At 30.6% G+C, this 26,906-nt stretch overlaps 2 protein-coding genes across 2 annotated transcripts; one reads left to right on the top strand and one right to left on the bottom strand.

The window, feature by feature from the left end:
• Nucleotides 1-238: 238 nt before the first annotated feature.
• Nucleotides 239-1,330, bottom strand: LOC105627727 (RPII140-upstream gene protein; the record flags this gene model as incomplete). Its single annotated transcript, XM_012209009.1, has 4 exons — nucleotides 1,179-1,330; nucleotides 831-1,082; nucleotides 522-770; nucleotides 239-344 (listed from the first exon to the last, which is right to left on the bottom strand). Coding segments are annotated over exons 1-4 (759 nt in total), but the record flags the coding sequence as incomplete, so codon positions are not given.
• A 2,827-nt stretch (nucleotides 1,331-4,157) lies between these two features.
• LOC105627737 (uncharacterized protein KIAA1109) lies at nucleotides 4,158-26,675 on the top strand. The gene is made up of 50 exons (XM_012209021.1): nucleotides 4,158-4,410; nucleotides 4,478-4,621; nucleotides 4,722-5,044; nucleotides 5,142-7,420; nucleotides 7,682-7,968; nucleotides 8,077-8,380; nucleotides 8,476-8,793; nucleotides 9,113-9,488; nucleotides 9,564-10,064; nucleotides 10,192-10,450; nucleotides 10,518-10,862; nucleotides 10,936-11,012; nucleotides 11,096-11,429; nucleotides 11,558-11,739; nucleotides 11,804-12,032; nucleotides 12,102-12,490; nucleotides 12,570-12,731; nucleotides 12,838-12,963; nucleotides 13,838-13,976; nucleotides 14,425-14,670; nucleotides 15,064-15,320; nucleotides 15,451-15,480; nucleotides 15,571-15,874; nucleotides 15,950-16,348; nucleotides 16,421-16,918; nucleotides 16,998-17,413; nucleotides 17,493-17,931; nucleotides 18,006-18,253; nucleotides 18,408-19,105; nucleotides 19,216-19,376; nucleotides 19,486-19,697; nucleotides 19,947-20,176; nucleotides 20,243-20,461; nucleotides 20,635-20,706; nucleotides 20,771-20,926; nucleotides 21,006-21,182; nucleotides 21,464-21,665; nucleotides 21,744-22,120; nucleotides 22,200-22,600; nucleotides 22,705-23,028; nucleotides 23,093-23,404; nucleotides 23,488-23,680; nucleotides 23,815-24,044; nucleotides 24,110-24,394; nucleotides 24,491-24,679; nucleotides 24,769-24,975; nucleotides 25,338-25,361; nucleotides 25,945-26,075; nucleotides 26,190-26,383; nucleotides 26,456-26,675. The coding sequence occupies exons 1-50, from the start codon at nucleotides 4,158-4,160 to the stop codon at nucleotides 26,673-26,675; spliced, it is 15,078 nt and encodes a 5,025-aa protein (XP_012064411.1).
• Nucleotides 26,676-26,906: the final 231 nt, after the last annotated feature.

The raw sequence follows: 26,906 nt of genomic DNA on the forward strand, positions 1-26,906 counted from the left end.
ACACATATATATATATATATATATATATATATATATATATATACAAGAGATTCATCAAACTTCGCACTTATGTGATAAATTATGTGTAAAATTTATATGTATATTTGTTAGAAAATTTATTAAATTGTTTTGCATCTCACAAAACTTTAAAGCAAACAAATGGATAATAAAAATTTCGATCTCACAGATATTTTTCTATATAAGATTTATTTATATAATTATGGGTTTATTTTGTTTGGTTATCATTATTTTTGTTTATATCTTGCAGTTTTTTATTTTCTTCGTATAATTTTTGCATTTCTGATAATTCACTACTCATATGTTCTTTTATCATTTTGTTTGTCCTACAATTGTTAAAAATATACAATATTAATGTATTTAAAAAAATCAGTATAATTTTATAACTTATACATTCAACGATATAACACAATATACTTATATTGAATGTAGATGTAAGATCTCTCTTGTAAGAAATATCAAATTCAATATTTAAATTATAAAATGAATAATATTTTACTTACGTATTTCTTGCATTTATCCAATTTTGTTGTGCTTCTAATACTTCATCTATAGTTATTCCTGATAACTTAAGAATAATAAGTGATACACTGCCACACACTCCACCTAATATACCACCAAGTCCAGTGCCAACAAGCGCTCCTCGAAGCCCGAGATTCATTTTAAATAATAATCCTGCTATGGAACCACCCAATATATAATTCTCTAGTGCTATCTTTCCACGATATGATGATGTACATGTTGTTATGGAACTATAAAATAAAATATCATTTTAACTTTCCATAATTTTAGGCCATATAAAGTATACATACCTAAAGATAAAACAAAATGTCCCAAGTTTTGTTCCATATAGCCCACCCTTCTTTAAAAAATTTGTAACGACTAATCGTTGAAGACTTTGTTTTGCATCAAAATGGCTTATGAATCGTGTTGCTTCGTTATTCATGATGAAATTATTTATTGTAGTCTTAGCTGAACTCATACCACCCATAACTAAGCCAACTGTAAAACCTGATATTGTTATATTTATGATAGATTGCAGTTCTTTTGAATATCCATTTTCTCTAAAAAATAAAATTATAATTACGAACCATTATAATAAAAATTTTATTTATGCAATTGAAGTAAAAAAACTTTTATATTTAGATATGTATACATACTCAAGAGAAAATATTTTTTTTACTCTGTCCCAACCTAATTCATCATCTAGTGGTTTTATTATTGTATTCGCAGGCTTATCATACTGATCATTGCTTTTGAAAAATGGAAATACAGACATCAACATTGGGCTTCTGATTAATAGGCGTGTCATTTTAAGTTTTAAATTATTTATTACAAATTATATATGTATATATCTATATATGTGTGAATATTAATAAACCTGAAATCATTTCGAACAAAGTTGAAAGCTTGAGCATTTATATATAAATATTTCAAATATAGCGATATAATAATAACAAACACGATGGAACAAAAATTAAATATAATAGGATAAAATTTAAGAATTATTATTTCCGCATATAACCTTCTGTTTAACTGAAGTCAGTATATAGTTATATATAATGAAACTGTTACCACTGTCACAAAATGATTAAAAAATATATGTACATAAGTATTAAAAAATAGATGTACATAAGTATTAATAAATATTTCATAGAAAATTAAATAAATATCACAGATAATCTCAAAAATTTGGTATTTTAATTAGTTTTACACTAGTATAAACACGAAGTGTTATTAAGACAAACCGCTTTTTTTGGTGCATGCGCATTGATGCATGATTCGATAATCAATATTTGATAGCATCACTATAACGGACTATGTCTCAAAATTGACTGCCAATACTGAAAATCTATAGTATACATAAAGTATTTTTAGCGCTGGCAATAAACTTGGAATACAGCTAATTTATAAAGATCCCATTAGGAAAATTAATTAAGAATATTGTAAAATACTACAAATTTTCAAAAGACGAGTGAAAGAAATGTCAATTTAATGATAAATAATAAATACATTTATTTCTTTTTATCTATAATATAAAATTTCAATTTCACCGAGTCTTCTTCAGCTGTAAAAAAATAATAGCTGCGTTCGTCGGTTTCAATACTTGAGTGAGCACTCGCTGTTATTGATGTATTTTTCTAGAATACTGATTGGATCTAAAATACTAATAACTGATTGGATAATCTGAAGGAATACACCAATAACAGCGAACGCCACTCAATTATTGAGTCCGCTGAATGCGACCATTATTAGCCCGATATGTCAAGCCTATTGATTGGCTGTAGGACAGAGAGGTTTCTCGGATCTGTCTATCCTGCAGCCAATCAACAGGCTTGAAAAGTCTTGTACATTACATAAAATATCGGCCTTAAAGCCTTAAATAATAGAGTTGCAATTCGCAAACTGTGCTTAACCAAGAAATTGGCCAATCACAGTTGAATATAAATAAAAATAATCGACTATGATTGGCTAATTTTTTACAGTTTACGAATTACGACTCTATATAACAGGTCTAAGATGCCAGGTCTAAGATGGACTATGGTCCATTTATTATTGCTACAAATATTTCGAAGCATTTTTTGATTGGTCAAAAAATTCTTTTTTCTGATTGGATCAATCAAACGCTTCGAAGCATTTGTATCACCACATCTTACATGGGGTATTTTTCATTTGATGACACAAGTCTACACAAGGATCGTTCATTTCTATCTTTGTTTCTGAATAACAAGAAGGATAGAACAATGCTTGTATCACAAAATTGACGAATAGCAAATTCACGATGCTCAACTATGTAAAAATACTTTTAGGCTTAAGGCATGTTTGTAACCTTTTTTTTAAATTGACGTTCAGCAAAGAAAGCAGCTTTGCAACTGTTGTAAAATTCTTGAATATGATTAGTTATACATATTTATACATTTAGATCCAATGAGGAATTAAGGGCAAGACCAATCATATTAAGCCGATTCTACATTAGTTGCAAGCCGATCGCAAGTTTGTGTGACAGCCAATCTGAAGTTTGCATTTTGAAATCAACGCTTCATATTGGCTGTCGCAACAAACTTGCGATCAGCTTGCAACTAATGTAGAACCGGTTTTAAGAGACAGAAGATGTATTTCTGTCCTGCTCAGTAATTTATCTTCTTTCTGTACATGTGCCAAAAAAAGAAAAGGATAGAAAAATTAAAACATTTCTGTCTTGCTCAATAACTTTTCTTCTTTCTGCGCATGTGCCAAAAAGAGGATAGAAGAGGATAGAAAAATATTTCCTTTAGATCTTGCTCCCAGCTTGATGTCTATATTCCTACTTTCTATTCCAGTAGTATGAGTTCTATGCATACAGATCAGTGTAAACTTACCTTAATAATGTATTGGTCAAGCAAATACGTCAAATATGGAGTGGTTATGCGTGTCATTGTTCATTGATGACAGCTCTCTCTCCGACATTTCTCTCAAGATTATTACAATGATAATAGGATTATTATAATGACAAACGTAGAAATATGAATAGCACATCCAAATGTCAATGTGCTTTATACTGACTAGTTAATAAAGGTAAATCGTTGAAAGAAAATGTCGTTTTACGTTGAACAGGTAATCGCTTTTCCTGCAGAGACGAGATCATTATGATGAATTATTTTTGGAAGAGAAATATTAAAATTTTTGTCATACACAGTGAATACGCAAATAATTCAGCATAGATCTGTAGACATTTTGTTTTTTGTGATATCAAAGATTTAATAAAATTTCTTTTGACATGTTAATTCAGTTGAGTTAATTGCATATTTTGAAAAATAATAGACAAATAACTGTAGAACAAACATTATACTTGACTAAATTGTGATAAAAATGTTTTTACAATTATATAAAAACTCATAGGTTATGTTAAGATAAATTTGATAATATAAATTCAAACTATTAAGATAGATTTATACTAAATAATATAATAAATTTCATTTTTTTTCATAATTTGTAAATGATTAAATAATTGTATTTATTATGCAATATATTACATATATAAACATTTTAATATTTATTTGTGTATTTTATATTTATTAATAGACTTTTTTTATTATTTCAGTATATAATATACTATGAACAATAGTTTTTAATTCAGTAGTTGAAATAATAGCATTATCATGGAGGAGAACGAACTATACAATGCTACAGTCTCATCTTTCTTTGGGATTGAATCGGCATTTTGGAATTATTCCGATCATGTCATCTTGGATGATCTTAAAATGGATAGTAACTTTATATGGTTGCTATGTTCACTAGTATCTGCCATATCCTGGATTGTTTATATCGCTTATTATAATAGTAGAGTAGCTGGTTATATATTGACAAAGTTGTTAAATCGGTTTGTTATTAGAGACGGATATGTTAAAGTTGGTAAGAACATATAGCATATTTAACAGAGAAACAAACTATTTCAGATATACATTTATTTTATTCACAGGATCTGTCATACTAAGTGCTTTAAGTGGGAAGATAATGTTTAGAGACATAGTTTATATCACGACAGATTATAGTTTTAGAATTCAGGATGGTTGGCTCATTTTTAGGTGGTGGAGAAGCTATGTCCCTAAAGATGTATCAGAAGGCAAATATTTTTTTAATACTAGATATTATAATTATATAAATTTTCCAACCAAATTGTAAAATAATATATATATCTTATAATATTATTTTATATATTATAGATCTCTCGCATTCTGACACACGATTGTCAGTTATGTTAAATGGCTTTGAGTTACATGTTTACAATCGCTGTCAACTTTATGCACAATTAGAAAAATCTTTTGGTCTTACACCACAAATGTTTGCTGATGAAGAATGTCATAATATAAACAGTGACGATCTAGATGGAGAATCTATAAATAATGCAGCTAATGAAACTCGTCATTCACAAATTAACGCAATGGATGTATCTCGTCATGTGGATAATATTAGAAAGAAGGAAGCTCATGTGATTGCACGTACTTGGAGAGACTTGATCCCAGTTATTAAATTAGATATTTGCACAGTAATATCAAATTATTCTATTCTGCTTTAACTTTGCTTTATTTATACTTGATCACAAATTTGTAAAATATTGCCGCAATATGTTCCTTCTTTTTTAGGGAAGACTAGTATTTGGTAATCGATTAGTGCCAACTACATTATCAATAACAGTGGAAGAAGCACATTTTGTATATTCTACAAAACCAGCAGCATCCAGGCATGATCATTTTATGCACTTTACCAAGTGCAAAGCTGAGAATTTTAAAGTTATTTTGGCTCCTAGCCCGAAATATACTGGAATGGTTGATGATCCACCTAGATATATGGGAGAAGGTTTTGTTGTTTTAAGTTCAAATAATATGGAGGTTTATTATTACATGGATGAACCTGGTGTTGTACCGGAACATCCTGAAATGATACAATTGGTGAATGGAGACATGGTTGAAGCAATGCCTCCCATATGGGGTATTGATATCAAATGTGGAAAGGGTACAGATTTTAGTTATGGCCCTTGGGCCGATAGACAACGAGAAAATTTATTTAAATTCTTCTTTCCCAATGATTATCAACCAATGAAAATTACAAAATTGCCTAAACCAGGAGATAAAAGACAAGTTCAATCGTTCGACATTAGATTATCAACATTAAATGAAGCAACGATTGATATACTTTTTAGTAAAAATAGAGAAACAAATGCTGTTCACGTTAATGTAGGACCAGGATCATATTTAGAAATTACAATGCCATGGATAGTATTACAAGACGGTTATACTACAAAGATAACAGGTCAGCTTTTGCATTTGGAAGCTACAACTAGTTTACAATATCGAAGTCTTGTTGAAAGTGAGACTTTAGAATTTGGAGTAAAATGTCATTATCCCCTTAAATGGAACGATCATCAAGAATGGACGCTGAATTTAACTGGATGTAAAGCAACTGCTAATTTAGTTTATTCGCATAAAGACTTTTTTCAAGATATGATCAATGATTGGGCGAGTAAAGCAAGACCTGATATTTTACACTTTGTTCCATATACTTGGAAATTTAGTTTACTTTTAAAAGAATTTGAACTGATTACGCTTTGCAATGAATACAATTGGATCGATTGCTCGTCTCAGAACCAAGAGAATGCGCACATCGCTTTTTGCGGAGAGCTTTTTGATCTCTCATTTGATCTTCCATTTGTAGACTTTCTACCTGTTACGATACCTTTGCGTTTTTGGATTCAAGGAGAAAGCGTTGATCTTTTGTTCTACTTGCCAGAAGTTAATACTAATCGTATTATTTTATTGGCATTAGATAAGAATGCAAAGATTATGACGCGTGATGGATCTCATAAGCACTTACATGAATTGAATAGAGGCAAGAAATGGAGAAACTTTTGTCAAAAGGAGTCAGGCTGGGTCGATTGCTGGTCTGTGCCGATCGTGGCATTAAGTATTAATTATACTTATCACCTATGTCCACCTTTAGGTCCTACTCCACAAGCTAATATAACAACTCCAGAAAAGGAAGAAATTCTCTTGTCTCCTATGCGAATTCCTAAATGTAGGAAATCGCCAGGCTTGCAATGGGCAAGAAATGGTGCACAAAAATTTGATCCACAATCCATAGCGCCTGATAAAGTTAGTGTAGAACTTGAAATCGGACCATCCATATTGATTTTGTATGGATCTTTGTTAAAGAATTTTATGCACTTGAAGGAAAATTTATTTGGAGATTATCAAATGTTTACTGATATGCAACAAAGTAGAAACTCTTCAACATCTGTAAATGCAGAAAGAAATAAGGATAAAGATATACAAAATAGCAGTATCGAGGTATCTATGGAAGATGAAGAAATAAAATCTAAACCGTTTGATCCGAGAAATTATAGACCGTTAGAAGTGACTGTTGGTGTTACTATGCATGACATTCAAGCTCATTTAATAAAAAATTGTAATGAAAATGATCCATCATGCCCGGTTATACTTTTAGAACGTTTTGGATTTGAAATGAGAAAGGGTTATAAGGAAACGCAACTTCAGTTATTGCTTTCTCCTGCCATTGCTTTAGTCACAGATAACGTATCAAGATCAAATAAAGAACATCATCTAAATCGGGGGCATTTAATGTTGAGTGCATTGCAAATTAGAGGTCACGCTATGTTCAGCAATGAAGGAAGAAGTTTAGATCAAGAAACATTGGAGTATGCTTGGTTGATCGAAGTGCAATTAGGCAAATTAAGCGGAAAGATCACTTCTCCCCAATTACATCATTTTGTTACATCATTAGAGACTTTTTTGTTAATGGCAAAAAATACAGAGAACAGTTTACGCCCACCCAATTTACCTTTTCATTGCCACCATGGTCTCGCACCACTGCAATGTCCAGAGAGCGATGTTGATAAACATTATAGGTATTATCTTCTGTTTTTTACAATAAAAAAATAATAGAATAATAATGATTGATGAACTCTATTATTGTTATTGTTGTTGTTGTTATTATTATTATTATTATTATTATTATTATTATTATTATTATTATTGTTGTTGTTGTCACCATCACCACCATCATCATCATCATCATCATCATCATGATCATGATCATCATCATCATCATCATCATCATCATCATCATCATCATCATCATCATCATCATCATTAAATTAATATTTCAGGTGTCCAAGTTCCGAAGATATAAAATATAGAATGACGAGACTGTCCATAGATGCTGTTGATTTATACCTACAAGAAGTAGGTACTGCCATACAATTTTGGATATCTCCAATTCGTATTGCTAGTTGTAATCTTCATGGACATCAAGTAAAATCGGGTGTCACCGCTGTATTACCTACAATATCTATTCGCCAGTTTGTATCCGCAGCAGATTATTTTGCGAATACAAGTAATACTAATACAACTGGTAGTGGTAGATCTCATAATAACGCAAGCAGTCGAATGTCAGGTATTTTTGTTTACTGTTTTTACTATTGAATTCTTTAAATGTACATATTTAAATTTGTAATGAAAAAAATTTTTAATATATTTTTTACATATGTAATGTAATACATAGGTGATGGATCAGATATTTGGCTTGAAGTAGGGTCAATATCTTTGGGTCCAGTTGTTTTAGAAGCCGCGATTTCTCTTCCAACTCCAGAACACAATTTGCATTTAGTACAAAATAAATATTTAAAAATGCATGATGATGTAACAAAACGTTTGTGGTTTCTATGGCCACAGGAAAGTGGAATAAAGGCAACGAAATGTGGTTGTATCGGAGGTTGTGTATTTTTTGGAAATAACCGGAACGGACCAAAATTTTTTAAACCAAGCTATCATGATCTTCAAGATGGTATTAATATAGCCGCGTATAGGTAAATATTTATTTTCACATTGAAAACATGTTTGATTCAAGAGTTTTATCGAGATAATATTTTCTTGTTATGATATAAATTACTTTTATTCATAGAATTCATGAACCTGGTAAAGAAAAAGGATTTGGACAATCTATTTTGCATGATGGGCAATTGGTATTCCACACACCACCATACAGCTTGCAAGATATATCTTTGCAAGATGTGTGCTATTCTATGACAGGATTGAAAGTAACACTTAGTCAGGATGGTCCACAAATTCTGAAGAAAAGTATTGAACGTCCAAGGTCTGTGACCGATCATAATAAAGAAGAAAATAATAGTACAAAGTTAAACGTTGCGTCTGCAAGTCCATTGATATCTAGTGGAGATAGGAAATCGTTGGACAGAAGATTTTCTTATACATCGATACGGTAATCTTTGGCAGCGGTTTTTTTTAATTATTTAAATATTTTCAGATAAATAATTATTTTTTGTTTATTGATATTGCACGATTTAATCTAGAAATTGCATTTCATATTTTGTAATCTATATCCTTATTGTTAAAGAAATTAAAATAATATTAATATTTATTAGTTGCTGCGTAAATGATTGAAATAAAAAATAGTGTACGTAAAAATTATTTAAAGATATAAAAAGTTTTACGAAAATTTTAAAATCCTTAGATACATATATGTGTATGTATATATATATATATCTCTAAGTTTAATATACAATGTTTTTTTGTTACAGTGGGCCGAATACGAAAGATGTACCATATTCTCGTTTGATTGACGCTAGTCCTGTAGCACAATTACCCCAAAAATTAGATTCTGATTCTAAACTAAATGCAGAACGTAGTAAATCCATTTTAAGTGTACCAGAAATTGAAACTGCACCCAAAAGTAGTGTATCTGATTCCAAATTAGCTGTAGATTATTTTACTGCAACAGAGAATGTAGAAATACTTGAATCAAATAGCCCGCAGTCTTTACCTACAGTCCCAACTGAATTTAATCTCTCTACGTCTATACGATCGACTACAAAAGACAGCGAAGGAATAAATGTATCAGATTCTCATCATTCGTTATATGCGAGGACAAATTCAGAAGAACGATTAAAGCAGGAGGTATAAATAATATATCTTATTAAATGAAAAATTTTAGTTACTATATTTATTACATAATTATTTACACGTTTATAGGTACAACGTACAGTATCCATGTCGTCTGAAAATCATTCAGAAGCGTTTTATTCGGCTGATGAAGATATGAGTCATGGATTAAGTGGAAGTCGAACGTCCAGTTTACGTCAATCCATCGTCGGTTCTGGCTGTGTTTTAAACCGCAATGATAGTATAAAGAAAAAATTTTCGTCGGACTTGTCTATTGTTGAGAGCTCGGCTAATGTAAATATCTCGGTGGCGGATAAAGCGCACACATTAGAGAGAGCAAAGACACAAATATTAAATACAAAGAAAAGTCCTAGGATCAATAGGAACACTAGTTTTCAAAATGAAGTTGATCAAACTGAAAACTGTGGTTTGCAAGATTCATCAGATAGCCATTCAGTATCATCTACCAGTTTTATCTCTGCTGTATCTTCACAAGAAGATGTCACGCTTGTAAATTTGCATATGCAAGTGAATAAACCAATTGTAGATTCGCCATTATTGATGTCAAGTTATGTCAGTCATTTAACACAGGTAGTTTAATATATCTTAGTGTAAATTCAATTGTGTATTAATATTTCTCTTAATATGTGCATATGTGTTAGCCAATCACTATCTAATTTAATATACAGTATATTACACACATAATAAAAAATGTTAGGTTCGTTGTTCAAATTGGAATCAATCGTCATTACCTTCGGGTGGTGATGCATTTACTACTCCTATATTTCAACGTGCAGAGGATGGTAGATTAGTTTACGTTGGTGGACGATATATACCAAAACTTGAAACTGTCACAGAAGGTTTTACATCGTTAAAAATGATAACACGTTCCGATGGTTCGCCCGTTGCAAGTTCATCCAATAAAACGCCTACACATCCTTACTTGTGGGATGATACGTCTCTAAATCAAACAGAAGGTACAGTATTATTAGTATATTTGATTACAGTTTTAAGGATATCTAAAATCTTATATACATACAATAGGCGAAGATAATGCGATGCATAACGAGGAAGAACTATTAGCAATATTGCATGAAACCGGATTACGTACAACAGTTATTGCCAAATTCAAAGGAGATGTTGATATTATGCTAAGTCCTATGGTTCTGGAATCACTTCAACGATTTATCGATAGTATTATACCAACTTTGGCCAGTTTACATCCATTGACAATCCTAAATCATCTTCACAACGAATGTATAAGCAAAGTAGAGGATGCAAATATTTTAAAACAGGATCAAAGTTTATCATATTGGAGTCAAGTCCAAACTAGTTCAAAACGGTCTACAGCAGAAAGGAATCTTAAAAATGGTCAAGGTGATGATAAATGTTAGTTTTTATGATATATTTTTCTGTATGAATTAAATTAGTTTGTATTTATAATTTACTTTATTTTTAACAGGTAAAATTGCACTACAGACAAATGTCTACGAAGAAAGTATTACGACACAAATACAAGGCAGTATTATTTTACCAAAGGTAATAATTTTGCATAATAAAAAATAATTTTCTCATTTACACATATATTTAAATTATATTAAAAATCTTTTTTTTTCTTTTAGTTGAATCTAACATTGTTGCAAGCTTCTGTTGTTGAAGAAATTATCTCGTTCTCTGCGTTAGAAAATATTCGGGACTTGACATGTGTATCGTTATTTGCGATTTGTCTCGATGATGTTACTGCGAGATTCTATTTAGGAAAACAAGCTCGAGAAATTGTTCAAACTTTTCACAAACCGGCTGCATTACCGAATCAGAAGAAGGTAAACAAAATCAGTAAAGCATTTTTATCTGGACATCAAACTACTGCAGTAGTAGCTGACGTGGGAGGAGAAACAGTATACATAGAAACATCGGAGAAGCAGCAAGAAGAAATTATAGTCACTTTAAATATCGGTATATAAATATAAAAACAAGTAAATGTGTACACACACACACACACACACACACACACACACACACACACACACACACACACACACACACGTTCTATATACGTAATGTAAACTTTTAATTTTTGATAGGCAAAACACATTCTCAATTAAGAAGACTGAGGAACGAATCTTCAATATTAAAGGATGCAGTAATAACTGCTATACCTGCACATTATTCCAAAGTATTATTTACTTGTACAAGAATGACGTCTCCATTAAAGTGTATTGATTATTATTTACATTACATGATGGATGAAAAAGAAAAACCGAATGTATGTAATTTCTTTTTTGATATTTTAATAATAATATATACATGATCATTTTTGTACATTTTAGAAACAGACTGGACCACCGCAAGCTACTGAAGAATTTACAATGGGATGTGGAGAAGATAGATTAGGATTTATTATGTTTGAATGTGGTTTTGAGGGAATTAAATTGAAAATAGTAAAGAGATCTCAATTTGAAAAAGGAGAAAACGGTGATAATGACAAAAAAAATGAGGCTGAAATATTTTGCACAGACAGTGTTAAAAGCCAAGACGAATTAGATAATAATACTGCTGGTAAAAAAAACCTATGATTCAAGTGATATTGCATCAATATTCTGTTTACTTAGTTTATCCTACTTTTAGCATCCACAGCAACTGCTGCAGAAACAGAAGTAAAGCCGACAAATGCATCTGCTGGTACTCAAATGAATATGAGTGCGACATGTACCAGTCTTACATCTAAAGTAGCAAATGGCAATACTGTATCATGTGTTATTGAATTAAAAACAGTATGGTTTAATTTTGCTGCACCTCCACGTACTCCAATAACGAGAAAAATTGATTATACAAGATTAGATTGGAATTTACTCAGTACGGCATCACCAGCAATAAATGCGTGGATGAATCCTAGTAACAAATTCGCAATTCGTATTGTTTACATGGTCAGAACAATGTATCGAAGATCTACTGCAATTGTTGCTTGCCTTATGGCTGAAGCATTAGACGTACAAGGAATACATATGCCTTTGAAGGTATGTGATTTTTTTTGATAAATTACAATAAAAATTGTTTTCTGTTGTGTTCATTAATACGAATATTTTTTTTTTACAGAGTCGTTATGGAAGATTAACACCTTTAGCGAAAACATTGCAGGAAGATCCTTCTTGTCAATTATGTAGTATACTGCAAAATTATGTTTTTTTATCTGAAATCATAAATATTGAGGCTAACTTAAAAGAATCTGATCTGCCACTTCTTTCTACACTTCGACAAGTAATAATTATTAAATTGAGATGTTACATGCTTTTATCAAATATTACTTATATAAAATTTGTATTTTTATTAATATTATAAACTTAATATTTTTTTTATATTATAGGGTGTCATTGTATTAAGCAGGCAATGGAAGAACGTACTTTATACGCCATTATTATTGGAACACAATTACAAAACTAAACATGTTAAACCATTAAATGTTACATTTGCCGTGTCCGATCCTGATGAGGTAAGATATCTTTGTATGTAAATTAGTAAATGTAAGTAGTTATATAATATGAACTTCAATATTGATGTAAAGCAAAATTTTAACAAAAAATATATACAAAATATAAATGTGAGTATTAAAAATTAAAATTTAATAATCTATAATAATGTTTACATAGAAGTTTTATATATTTTGTATCCTGACATAATATCTAAGATATCCAAAAAGTTATCAATAGAAAGAGCATAATTTGCTAGGAACTTCTTCTTTCAGCAAGTAAATAAGACAGAAGTGGAGGAAGAAATCAATGTGAAAAGGAGTAAGAATCCTTCAATAAAGAATATTTTTACAAAATTTGTGCATTATGCAAATTATGATAGTTTTATATATTTCTTAAAAATAAAATTTTTGACTAAACGCTTTAAAATTTTTCTTGCAAAATTGTTATTAAATAATAGCTAAGAAATGTGTTACATAAATATGCTTTTAACAAACTGTAATATATGTCAAGCAATTTTGTTTTGTCTCTCGATATATATATATTATACATTTACATCACAGGTGCAGGTGTAGCAATGCTTGCAAGATACATGTGATTATTTAATAAATAGTTATATAATGGAATAGCTAAAAACCATTTTTATAATTATTTCTATATATCACAAAGTCTTTAACCATATTATATTGTGCTATTTTACAAAATCAGCTTTGAAATGCTTTCAAGACTATTTAGAATATTATAATACTACAAAAAAGTAAAAAATTGATACAATAACTATACATGTTAATATCAACCAAATATCAATTTTATATAAAATTATTTTGTCTTAATTGAGAAAAACAAAACTTATTAGATATTAAAAAAGTTATTTTGAGTCTTGATTTATTGATATAGGAGAATCTGTTGACTGATGGGGAGGGTAGTGCAGGAGATGTTGATGATCAGGAAGTAACAGATGAATGTGCTATGCTCATCCATACGGACCATATGCATAAACATACACATATCAAAGGTGGACAAGATAAAACATCAGGTATTACACAGTAAACATAGCATTATAATTTTTTGCTGATTTTTTGCTGTTTTTGAGAAAAAACAATTTTTATGATAATTAAGTTATTGAAGTAATGTGTTTAAGAATTGGAACGATTTTAATTATTTGTATATACCTGTACTATTTATTGACATGCTTTATAAACTGTAATAAAAAAAACAGTATATATATATATATATTTTTTTTTTTTTTAATGAGATATATATTAATCGCAGAATGTATTCGTCATTATGATTCCATCAGAAATCGTTTTGTTTTCAATGCTTTTACTAATCCCATGTATATAAATGCTTATATATGTTCGTCTAAGCGCCTTTTCTCTTATTGTCCTAAAAACTGTATTCTTTAGTAATTGATTAGCTTGTTAGTCCCGTAATTAATAAATAATGTAACCTTATATGCTTTGGCTTCATGTGGAAATGACTAGGTATGTGTGGTGATGGTTTGACGGTTCCTGTAAGCTCTCCTCGTGGGAAAGATACAACTCCTATAACAACACCGGTTCCAGGCCCGGATTCATTTTCCTCTCCTTCTCCACCCGTAGCTCTTTCAAAGAGAGGAAAAACATTACAACCAACGCAAGTACCTGCTAGTACACGTGCAAGTATCGTTTTCCCTTTACTCACCAGCGGTGGGTTATTCAGTCAAACACGAGAACAAACAAATAACATAAGTAAGTGGATAGTGAATGAATTATTTAATTTTCTTAGTAACTAGTAATTAGTAACTTTTTCCATTTTTGAGTCAAGCAGTTGGAATAATAATAATTAAACTATCCTGCATGATCTTATCTTTTGCATATAATTGTCATCGTTTAATTTTGTACGTATTTTTATTGTACTCCTTTTTTTTTTATTAATTTAGAATATCTCTAAAGTATTCATTGTTTCTTTGAACGTGTCTTAAGAACATTTATTAATACTACATTTATTAATACTACATTTTTATTAATATTACATTTTTATTTATTCTACTTATTGTTAATCTTAATTATTGTTATTATTAATAATTATTTCTATACGCGTTGAGTTGTATTTATTGAATTTATGAATTATTTTTATGCCAGGTTATGGAACATTGAAAGAAGAAAAAACTCCACAAATTCATATTTCACATTCACATCAACTTGGTTCTAATCCTAGTATTTATTCTGGAGGTTTGGGTCATGGTAGTCAACATAGCACTGGAAGTTTAGATCAAGTTACATCTCCTACAAGTCACTCTACTAAACCTATAAATACAGGGGAAGATCTATATAGTTGGATGGCAAAACAGCAAGAATTTATAAAGGATAATGATAAAGGAAATTTAAAAGGAAATTGGGTAAGTCTAGTCACTGTCATCATATCATAAGATATATATAGTTTTTCAATATTAAAATGTCAGAAATTCATGGGAATGTAAAAATTTATTATATGCTTGTTTACCTCTATTTTTATTCTTATTTATGTAGGTCTTTCGTACAGAGCAAAAATCTATAAAGGTACATTTAAAAAGGCGCAATTTTTATCACTCTGTAACACAGATATGTTGTTCCAATGTAAGATCAAGTAAAAATGTTCTCTCTTTTTAGGATTCAAAAATTAACACTATGACTACTGACGATACTGAAGATTCCGATATACAAAGTGGTGCATTCCTGTATCCAATGAAAGACTCTCTAAGATTATTGGATGCACATTTGATTTTTGAACCGCTTTTATCGTCCTTATCGGTTATGCCACAACAGATGTTATCAGTTATCGGATCAGGAAATGTAAATAATATGTCCTCCTTAGATTCATTAGGCTCAAATTTATCTCTTGTAGGCAGTATGGATACTATGCGTATTGATATAGTCGTGAGTGAATTTGGAAAAATAACAGATAAGAAAAAAAGTAAGCTTGGAAATTATTTAAATTCTGCGTACAATGTATCATTTATAAATGATATAATTTTATTTTACCTCACAGATAACAAATGTCAGGCAAGAAAAGGAACTAACTCGAAATTTCATCTTGATATCCCACCAGAGACACCAGCATTTTTATGCGAAAGGATTGGCGTAGACATCGATATTAAAAAAATGGCCGACATGACAGTAGATGATATGATACAAAAACAAAATGTCCTATATATATCTAGAGGTCAATTGAAGAAACATACTAGCACAGTGGTTAACATTAGTTTAAATATTCGTTACATAAGTCAGCAAGTAAACATGCCTCTTCTTAGATTATTACATCAAATAAGTAACATGTATCAGAATGTTAAAGAGACACAGATGGAGTTAAAGGAGCAACAACCTGAAGGAAAACGTAATACTAACATAATTGTTAATGATAATGTTGCGAAAAACGGCTCATCATCAAGTAAATAATACAATATTTTAATTATAAATAATCTGTACAATTTATATTTTGCAACTAATGTTATTTTTTTAGCATCTGATCTACAAGAACAGTTTCTCACTGGCAGCAAAAAGATCGAAGCACCTTTGCTTCGCAGCAGTTTCGAACCGAATCAATCGAAAGCATTACCAGGTGCAACTGTGCGCTCTCGGCCGCAAAGTTTTGCACAAAAATTACGAAGCACTGGCAAAAGTGTAAAAGGCTATATTAATTTAAGTGAAGGTGTTATTACGCCCAGTTTTGGAGCAAGCCCTAGTGGATCTGGTTTGGATAAATTTACGGATACATGTAAAGATAGCGCACACCTAACACCACGATGCTGGAAAACTATATACTATCTTTTGGATTTGTACGCAACTCGTCCGGAAACTAAAACTATTACCCATCGATTTTCGATATCTGCAGATGTAGCGGAACATTATAAAAGTGGAAGAAAGTATGAAATCTTGAATGAAACCAAGGATGTTGATATTGAAAAAGGATTGAATGCTGAAAATAGTTCAACGCCGATTCCTCCAGCAAGAGAGTTAAGTAAGTATAGAATATATTTCAGTATTTCTTTTCAATTTTTATCTTATCAGCTTTAATTTAAATCGAATGTTTTTTATAGACATCGTAACAGGCGAAAGAACAAGATTAATTATTTTTGGCGTCGCACGAATCCATAGAACCAGATTATTAGCTACTTTAAGTGGCTTAAAACTTGAAGCAGAAATTACTAGTCTACATTCTAGTCTAACTTGTCGGAAAAAATCACGGCCTGCAAGTTTAGAATGCAGTATGACTGGACAAATCGGAAGAACCATGATTGTTTTATTAGAAGGCGTTGCCCCTAATCAACAAACAGTTGTAAAAGTTACCGTTGGAAAATCACAAGCTCTATATTCCAGCATTACGAGGCGTCAAAAGGACAAGAATAGCGGTTTATTAACTGTTGGTGCTGTGAATATTGATATACCGCAGCATCCTGTAGCATTGCATGGAATGATGACTAGAGGCAGTAAACAATTGTCGTCAACGTTACAGGTAAATATTAATTTTGCAAAAATATCTTCAAATTCTTAAGAGAAATATATGTAAAGAAAATCTATCTTTTTTTTTTTAGGAATTAAGAGTTACTAGAACATCATCGAGAATGTCGCGAGGACAACAACAAGATGATGTAGATGCTGTTTCGGGCAGTCCACATCATTACGCGCCAGCTCCTTCAATAGGCGTAGAAAAACCACAGGCCGTATCTGGTCTTTTAGAACCTATTGTTATGCAATTCCACATAATACTTCAAAGCCTAAGTATAACTGCAGCATTGTTACCATCTCTCCAAGCTCAATACAAGATGGATCAAGTGAATAGTTCTGGCATAACAGGTAGCAAGGCTAAGTTTACTATAGACTTGCCTCATCATAATCTGAGTTTTACTACGAAGTTGCAAGTGACAGAAGCGAACTTACCGTCTGAAGCAAGTATCGAATTACCTAAAGTGCATGTTTTAGCCGAATACGTTCAAGACGGAAGCAGTAACTTGAATGATACTAAATTAGCAGGTAAATAATATATAAATCATGTATTTTCATGTTTTAACAATTGTGTTTTAAATAAAATTGTGGTTGTTTTGCAGATGGTGTTGTATTAAGACAAGGTAGTTACCTAAGTGCAACTGCAGATATCGGAGTGTTTGAGCATTCTTTAACGACAGATCTTTTAAATCATTTGGTATTTGTACAAAAAGTATTTATGAAAGAGGTAAACGAAGTAGTGCAGAAAGTTTACGGAGGCGAAAAACCAGTACCTTTGTGGCTCGAAGACGACGAATCAAGCAGCTCTACTCTGAAACGAATTTTATTTTCACTGATTATACGTATTAAGGTATCTTTTACAAAATTTTTCTTATATTTGCTCTGCTTTGTTGGAGATTTATAAATTAGCATTATCTGTGAACTTGTTATTAATTTGTAGTAATTTGTAGTTTTTTGATGAAAATATTTTTGTTCTCATAAAAGAAACTTTATTTTTTTTTCAGAGGATTCAATTGACTGCAACAACGCCAACGAATTCGGCAGTGCGGTTAGAAACCGGTGCAGTAGAATTTCAATTATCTAACAGAGTACAAAATGTTTCTGGTGCTACTCAACCTAATCCCTATATGAAATTATTTGGCAAAGCACAAGTTGATATTAATTTAAGTCTGGGACAATTATTAAAAAATGTATTATTTGAAGAAGCAGAACCCGAATTTCAACAGTTTGCTTTCTTTAATACTAGAATAGGACTACGAAATGCATTTCAAGAGGAAATGGCTCAGGAAGAAGACAAGGAAGTAGTTTTAATTACTCTTAAACGTCCACTGATTTATATACAACCTATCGCTATCGATAAAGCTATACTCGTTTGGTTAAATTATAAAAACGCATATGAATACTGGAATGAAAAACGATCTAATTTGAATAAGGAAGTGTTAACTGCTACTCAACAAGTATTTGAAAAAGTTCCATTCGGGCAACTGACGAGTCAGCTCAGTGCACCTCATCTTGGGACATTATTTTTGCAATTAACAGTCGATGATATGGGCATATGTGTGCCGCTTAATCCCTTACCACCAAATAATTGGAGATTAAACAGAGGCCTTTATGATGGAGAATCACGAGGTGCTGTTGTTGTAACACTTGAAAATACAAGCATATCCGCATGTAGTAGCGGTAGTTTAGTTAGTAAAGGAAGGTACGTATATAAAAAAAAATACATGTGCATAATTTTTGTATTTTTTTGTACAAACTGTTGATATTTTTACATATTTCATATTTTAAATTTTTATATTTTTCTTATTAAAGGTTCGTAGGATTATGCTTGAGATTTGCAGAAGACTTTGAAACTTCTTTGGACGATTGGAAACCAGATATGACCGATAGTAATATAATGAATTTATGTGTCGTATCAGAAGGTACTTATGAAGTGTGTAGTAGGACTATCGCTCAAAAACAAGATAAATCTGGTACGATCTGTCATATATTATATTAAGTCATAAGTCATATATTATATTAAAACATAGTCATATATTTTTCTTTCGTATATATTTTTTGAAAATAATTAATTTTTTCTAGATAATGCTAAATGGATCTTAAACGTTCAATGGCAAATGGAAGGAGTTGATATTCATCTTGATGTCAATGTAGGACAACAGCTATCAGCTCTTGGACATACATTAACAATGCTAACTGGGTCTGAAGAGGAAGATGATATTCACGTTCCTGCAGATTATGACAGCGACGATGGAGATCAACCAGAAAATAGCACTAGCCAGGTTAAGAAAAAAGTATGGTTTAATTATTTTTATTTTTTGCCATTTATACGCGTGGTTATGTTTGAGTAATGTAAGTAATGATAAAAGGCATGTCTTACGTAACATATATGAAATTTGTATATAAAAAATTTCAATTAAATCTTGATAGAGAGAGTAAAACGAATATATAATTAATACATTATTCAAGATCGTTTGTTAAATTTTATTATTTCAATGTTAAATTAAAGCGATTTTTTATCAAATTTGTATGTACTCTTATAGGAAAGCATATTAATGAAAAAATCAAAAAATTGGACGGATAGTCTCCCAGCATTTATCTTCGATCCTACACTTGATGCAAAGAAAAGATCACAATTAATAGAAAAAGAGATGAATGAACAAGCGAAAATTATAAACGATTTGCGTTCATTGGGTGCTTCGCATGGAACAATCGAGCAGGAAATGAAACGACTACATGAATTAGAAGCGATGGTATTTAAAGATTTTAGAAGGTACGTGATAAAATGACTTCTTTCTTTTAATTTGCACATTTGGATTTATGAAAATATATTCTCTAGAGATATGATTCAAAAGCTAAGAAGACAATCAGTGAAAGCTTCTGGTATTAAGGGTAAATTAGGTCTTGGTAGCAAACCGAATACATATCGTTCAAGATCATTTATTGTACCCTCGCCTACACCAGAACATCATTTAGAAAGTCCAGAAGACATGAATACGGAAATTAATTCAGCAAATTCAGCTAGTTATGAAAGTAGTCCTAGGAGCGGTCCCAGTCGGTATGCATTTATGTGTTTAATTTTAAATAATTATTTAATATTTTTATAATTTAATTTTTTAGAATAATTTTCAATTAGAAGTTTATATATATATATATTACATATATATATATAGTAAATATTTAATATTTAATTAAATCATCCGTTTATTTTTTTTTTAAATTATTATATAGATCAGCTTCTTTGCGAGTAAGAGGACTTAGCGGACCACGAGTTACTTTTAGTGATACACGTACAATGTGCAGGTATAATTGAAACATTATATTAGCAATAAAAAGATATAAATTAATTGTTTGTAATCTTTGTCAGGCAATCATCTCTACCTAGCGCGAGTTCTGATTTGAGTTTACCAGAGGGAGAATTAGAATGGCCAGAGACTATTGAGATCGAAGGAGAACGAGTTGAATTAAGAAAAAAGAATAGAGATATCAGTTGTACATCGAGTTATGACAGTATGGAGGGAAAGTATGTGTTCTCTTAATAATTTAAATAAATATTATATATATATATATTTGTAAAATATTACACTATCTTCTCTTTGCAGTGCACCATTACTAGATTCATTTGGAAAAGAGCAAGCTTCATCGACATCCTCTCCATTTATTACCCAGAAAACTCAAGAGCCTAATATAGATTTTGAACTTGATGTTAAAGTTTTAATTAATAGTGGAAAATGTGTCTTACACACAAAAGATCCAGGAAAAGAAGATGAAATTAAACTGTAAATATAAAATAATATATAATATATATTGTCTTAATAACTTTAACAATTTTTTAAGAATATTGAAAGTATATTATAATTAATGTCTCTATATTAATCTAATTGTTCTAAAAAAAGGGATATGTTTGTCTCTCTTTACTTTTTTTATTATTTATTACATATTTTATATTATAATTTATTACATATTTTTAATTTAATTAACTTTTTACTTTCTGAAATAGTTTATATAATAATTTATATAATTAAATTTTTATATAACAAATATCTTTTCTCTATTATAGTTTGAGTAGAATGAAGAAAGAAAGATCATGTTCTGGTGGTACATTTGAATTTCAACCTGGTAGTCCCAGTAGCAGTAGAAAACATTTAAATAATAAAGAAAAACCGTCAACAACTAGTACATCTCGATTGAAATATCTACAGCATGCAAGTGTGCCTTTAGTAGATTTAACAATTTTTCATATTCCTGGTTTGGATGTTAAGGTAAAATTTTAAAAATTTTTATCTATCAATGATTATACATACTTTAAACAATGATATAAAGAAAAAGCTATTTTGCAGGTTCATTACGAATCCAAAACTCTTCCAGAAGAATCTTTATCTCCCCGCATATCTGCTGAGAATAATCTATTAAGTCCAATTACAGTGTTTAGAAAATCTAGTACTAAAAAAGCCAGTTTGTTTGCTTGGATGACTCTTCAAAGCATTCCTGAGGAAACTATTATTAGTCCTCATATCCTTGAATTTTTAGAGCAGACTTTAGAACCCATTCCGAGCAAGAATAATTTCCAGAGTAATGTGCAAACAAATGCTGGCTTCCTGCTAGAAAATACGGAAAACACATCGTGGGCTGCCACTGCTGCAAATAGCAATTATGTTTATGCCAGTTTCCCTGTTGATGTCATAGTATATTTTCATATGCAGCCGTCTACATTTAGGTATGTTAGGCAATTACATTTTACATAAATTTTAAAGAATCCAATTTATTTGTTAATAAATTTTAATATTTTTATATAGATTCTCATCTTTACCAGTTTCACGAGTAGAATGTATGCTACAATTACCATCGCTTGATATTGTATTTTCATCAAAACGTGCTGAGGAAGAATTAATAGAGTTTCGAGAATTGAAGTCGCAAACAACGGGCAAGGAAATAGGTACAGCTATCGGTGGATTATCTGTTACAGGTTGTTTAGCGGATTTTTCCGTTTATATTTTTCATCCGTATGGTGGCGGAAAGAAAACAGGTTTAAAAGAAGCGCAATGGTCGCCTTTGTCAGATAGTGAGAGAAAAGATTCGTTAAGTATCAACGTCGAATTTGTAAAATTTCATTTGTCAAGAAGCAGAAAATTGAATTTTCAAAGCGAACAGCTTAAGAAGCTTTCGGACACTAGTCGTGCTGTCATACGATTTTCAAGTATGTAATGTAAATCAAAATATCGCGAGCATAATTTATGAATTTATTTTAGATATATATTAACAATTGTTTTAATAAATTTTTTATGTAATATTAATTTTCAGCAATTATTGATATTGGATCTGCCTCATTTAAATATGATATGCGTCGATTAACAGAAATTCTGGCATTTCCAAAGGCTTGGTATCGACGTAGCATAGTGAGACGGTTATTTCTAGGAGATTTAAGTTCAGGTACTGCATATTCCGAAGGGGATGGAAGTCCTTCATTAAATCAGGAAGAAGCAGTCATGGGAAGCTCTTTATTGAAACATTACGATAGACACGACTCATTATCAAAAAGTGCATCTGAAAAAAGTCCTATATTAAATAGAGAAAAATTGAAATTAACCTTGGAAAATGATATGCCAAGACCTACGCGATTAAAAGGTATCTGCTTTCGCGCAATTAGTAAAAGACTAACTTAAAATTTATAAATATTATATTTTGTTAGATATTGGAAGAGGATGGAGTTTTACCACAGACAAACAAGTGTCGTCTGAAGTCAAATTAAGAGAAGCCGCATGGGAAACATTGGTGTTATTTGCAGTGAATTTTACACGCCTTAATGTGCATATGAATATGGGTAATGTAATGGGTAATGTTAGCTGGATGACAAAGGATTTCAGATCGGATGGAAGACTGTCTATTGGCAGCACGGGACATAAAAATTTGTATATAGGCATTGGCTTAGGAGGATCGAGTTTAGATGCGAAAGGTGGTATAGTTGGTGGGACAATTGAATTGAGTAGAATTGACACTTACAGTGAGTTTTTAAATAATTAGATATATTTTCATATATTGATAAGTTATAGAGAATTTAATCTATATTTTTACGTATTATCATAGTACATATTCGAGAAGAACCTGGAATAGAACCTGATCATACAGTAGGATTGAAATTATTTGCATTAGAATTACGATTGGATTATATGGGAACAAGTGTCTTAATGTCTCGTGTGTCTTCATTGGATGTTACTCTTAGAGATGAATGGAAAATTAATCGTAGTAGTAGTGGTGATGCTTTTATGCCAACCCGAAGGTATGTTTTAATTTAATCCTAATGAAGTAAAATATATTGCTTCAATATGAAATAAACAAAAAAATACAATTTTATTTTATCGAAATTCAACATTAAAAAGCGATATATACATATATAAACATATGTTCATATAGGCCCGCTATTATTTTTATGCACGGTGACTTAGGCTGGGATCAATTACAAGTCATGATCAGTAAATCAACAACAGCCGATTTGTTAAAAATGTTTTACAAATTGGATGAGTTTTTCAGTCAGCAATTTAAGAGCAGCAAACGTGTATTTAGTTCCTTACAAACAAAGCATCAAAGAATGAGTAACAGTAGTATTAAGAAAAGACAACAAAAGAAGAAATCTGCTGTTGATGGTAAAGTCGAACTGTTAATATTTATCAGTTATTATAATGAAAATTATGATGCTGATTCATTGTAGGTGGTCCATGGAGTTTGAATCAGACTGCTATATCAGATGCTAGACATCATAGGCATTGGCAAAGAGTATTAACTCAAGTAGCTGGTCTTCAATTAGGAAGCTTAAGGTTTTCTTTGCCGTCAACTGGTACCGTCCTTGGTGGTACAATGGAACTTCATGGTTGTAATATTAGCTTAGCATGTTTCCACGGAATTAATTTTAAAAGCAAAAGCTGGGCTTTGTTCTCGTTAAAAGAACCCTGCATAAGTTTTGCTACAGAAGCCCAAGAAATCCCAAGTGTTGAAAGTAATTAATTATCATGTTATTAAATAATTATCATGTTAATTCTATATCAAGTGTACCATAAATTAATAATTTGTATAAAATAATTTGTTTACACAGCACCTACCTCTTATGACGTTCACGTCGTACAGACGTTAACCATCAGTTTAGGACACCAACAGGAACAACATGCAAGACATCATTCCATGGCAACTGTATGTAGATTAAGTCGAAGTGTTTTATTTCCACCGCAATTTAAATCTCTGCAAGAATGGTTTCATTATGCATTTGCTAGTAGTGAGATTGATGGTATGTATAAAATATAAAAATAATTTTATTATTTTTTTGTTTTTATAGAATTTTATACTTTTCTAACTCCTATCTCTTTCATCGCATAGCGGTAGATAGATTTCCGTGTGTCGAGAGGGATAGAGTAGAGAGTACATCTGACGGTAGTAATGTATCACGTGGAAGGAGCACGTCTTCAACGTCTGGCAAATTGCAAGAACATTCTCATACACGGGAAGTGATATTTGCTTTGCCTTCATTGCAACTTCATCTGAAAACTGAACATTTACAAACGGCTAGAACACCAGACGTTATAGGTACGTAAATTGATAATAATTGCTATTTTGCTGTCTAATTGTTAAATGTAATTGTTTAAATATATATATCTATATAATATTAATCGCTTTTTTTCAATAATAATAAAAACCGTATAAATGTAATCGCTGTTTTTATATTAAACTTTCAATAAGATACGAAAATAAATTAAATATAATGATGTGCAACAGACATTCTGATGATATTAATACGTATAGAGTTTTGTTTATTACGAAATTATATTAATAGATGTATTGTCGATACAGATTTTTTTATGTTAAATCACACTAAGCACAAAACATAATATTATATGTCCTTCCACTGTGCTAATTATTCTGCAATTGGTTCTTTCGTATATTTTTAGGACTCCCTAAGCATATTTTATATAGTAAGTATGTGAAGTTTATTATGTTTGGAATGATAAAAAATCGGTAGAATATTTAGTATGCTTTACATGTTTAAATAAATGCTTAAGCGATATCTTATACCTGTATCTTGTTTAATAAATATTTTTAAATTTTTTAAAAGTCCACACACATCATACACACACACACACACACGCGCGCGCGCGCGCGCGCGCGCGCGCGAATACACGCATAATGTGACAAATAAATTACAATTTATAACTCTTTTCAATGTCTTAAAGTTATATTATGCTTTAATTAATATTATGCTCAATAATATAATTAAATATAATACTGTCAAGATATAATAAAGAGTTACAGAGTTTATTTAAAAATTTTCATAATTTATTTAATATATTTATTTAATATAAATAATTAGTAATGCTTAAGTAAGCATGAGAAATTAGTTTTTATTATTTAAATAGAACTATAAAATTAACTATAAAATTATAATATATTATTTCATACGAATAACTTCAAGATAGTGTAGTATATGCAAAAATGTTTATTCTTAAAAATCATTGTTAAAATATTATGACTATTGTGTTTTATTATTTCAATTTGCAGGCGAAAAACCATTAGTTGAATGCAGCTTTATAACAGAATTTGAAGATCATATATTTGTTACTGTTGATGCCGAAGCCTTTTTCTTCCTACATGATCTTATTACGTCATATGTGAAAGAAAAAGAAAGAGTGGTAAGAGCTTTATGAAAATACATTCAAAACAATTTTAAATCTGAATCTTATCTATTTAGAGAAAAAATATTTTTATTCTTATAAAATTTCCTACATTAATAGCATACAATGCAGAATATGGGTGCAAGAGCACACAGTCCTGACCCACAAGAAAGAAAAAATATAAATACAGGTATAGTTAACATATCTAGCGTATCAGTTACTGCCGAGGACGAGAAGAAACGCAAACAATTTGATCCAGCTGAAATGTTTATAAAAGACTGGCGATCATATAGATGTAAAACATGGCATTTAGAACCAACAGTAAGGTAAGTTATTTCAGAAGTATATAGCTTTTTCGAAGCCATCTAAGATAACGTAAAATTTCTTATTTTATCAAGGCTACTATCGTGGGCTGGAAAAAGTATAGAACCTTATGGAATCGATTATATCCTTCAAAAATTAGGATTTTCCCACGCACGTACGACGATACCAAAATGGATACAACGAGGATTTATGGACCCTCTAGACAAATTACTTGCCATTCTTATGTTAAGAATGGTATTAGCCGTTCGTGAAGAATCATCAGATGAACAAAAAGAATATAAAAGAGAAAAATAATACTAAATTGACTTTTTTAAATAATATACATATGATCTCGTAATAGATATTACAGCGGTGCAATAACACGTAAGAATAACATAATTCACGTCAATGTTATGATGCGTTAAAGTTTATGCATAAAGTAACAAAAGCCTATGTATCAATTTTTTTATTGTTTATTTAAAATAATTAGGTTCTGAAATAATTGATATTAATATAATTGAGTAATATAAAAAAATAATTGAAAAA

Source organism: Atta cephalotes (genome assembly GCF_000143395.1).
Source record: "Atta cephalotes unplaced genomic scaffold scaffold00001, whole genome shotgun sequence".
Classification (NCBI taxonomy): domain Eukaryota; kingdom Metazoa; phylum Arthropoda; class Insecta; order Hymenoptera; family Formicidae; genus Atta; species Atta cephalotes.

Excerpts from the sequence above, each read along its gene's own strand:
- LOC105627737 (XM_012209021.1), top strand. The coding sequence starts at position 4,158 with ATGGAGGAGAACGAACTATACAATGCTACAGTCTCATCTTTCTTTGGG. Across the intron at positions 21,183-21,463 it reads AAAGAAGATGAAATTAAACT|TTTGAGTAGAATGAAGAAAG; the intron begins GTAAATATAAAA and ends TCTCTATTATAG. Across the intron at positions 23,029-23,092 it reads AAGACCTACGCGATTAAAAG|ATATTGGAAGAGGATGGAGT; the intron begins GTATCTGCTTTC and ends ATATTTTGTTAG.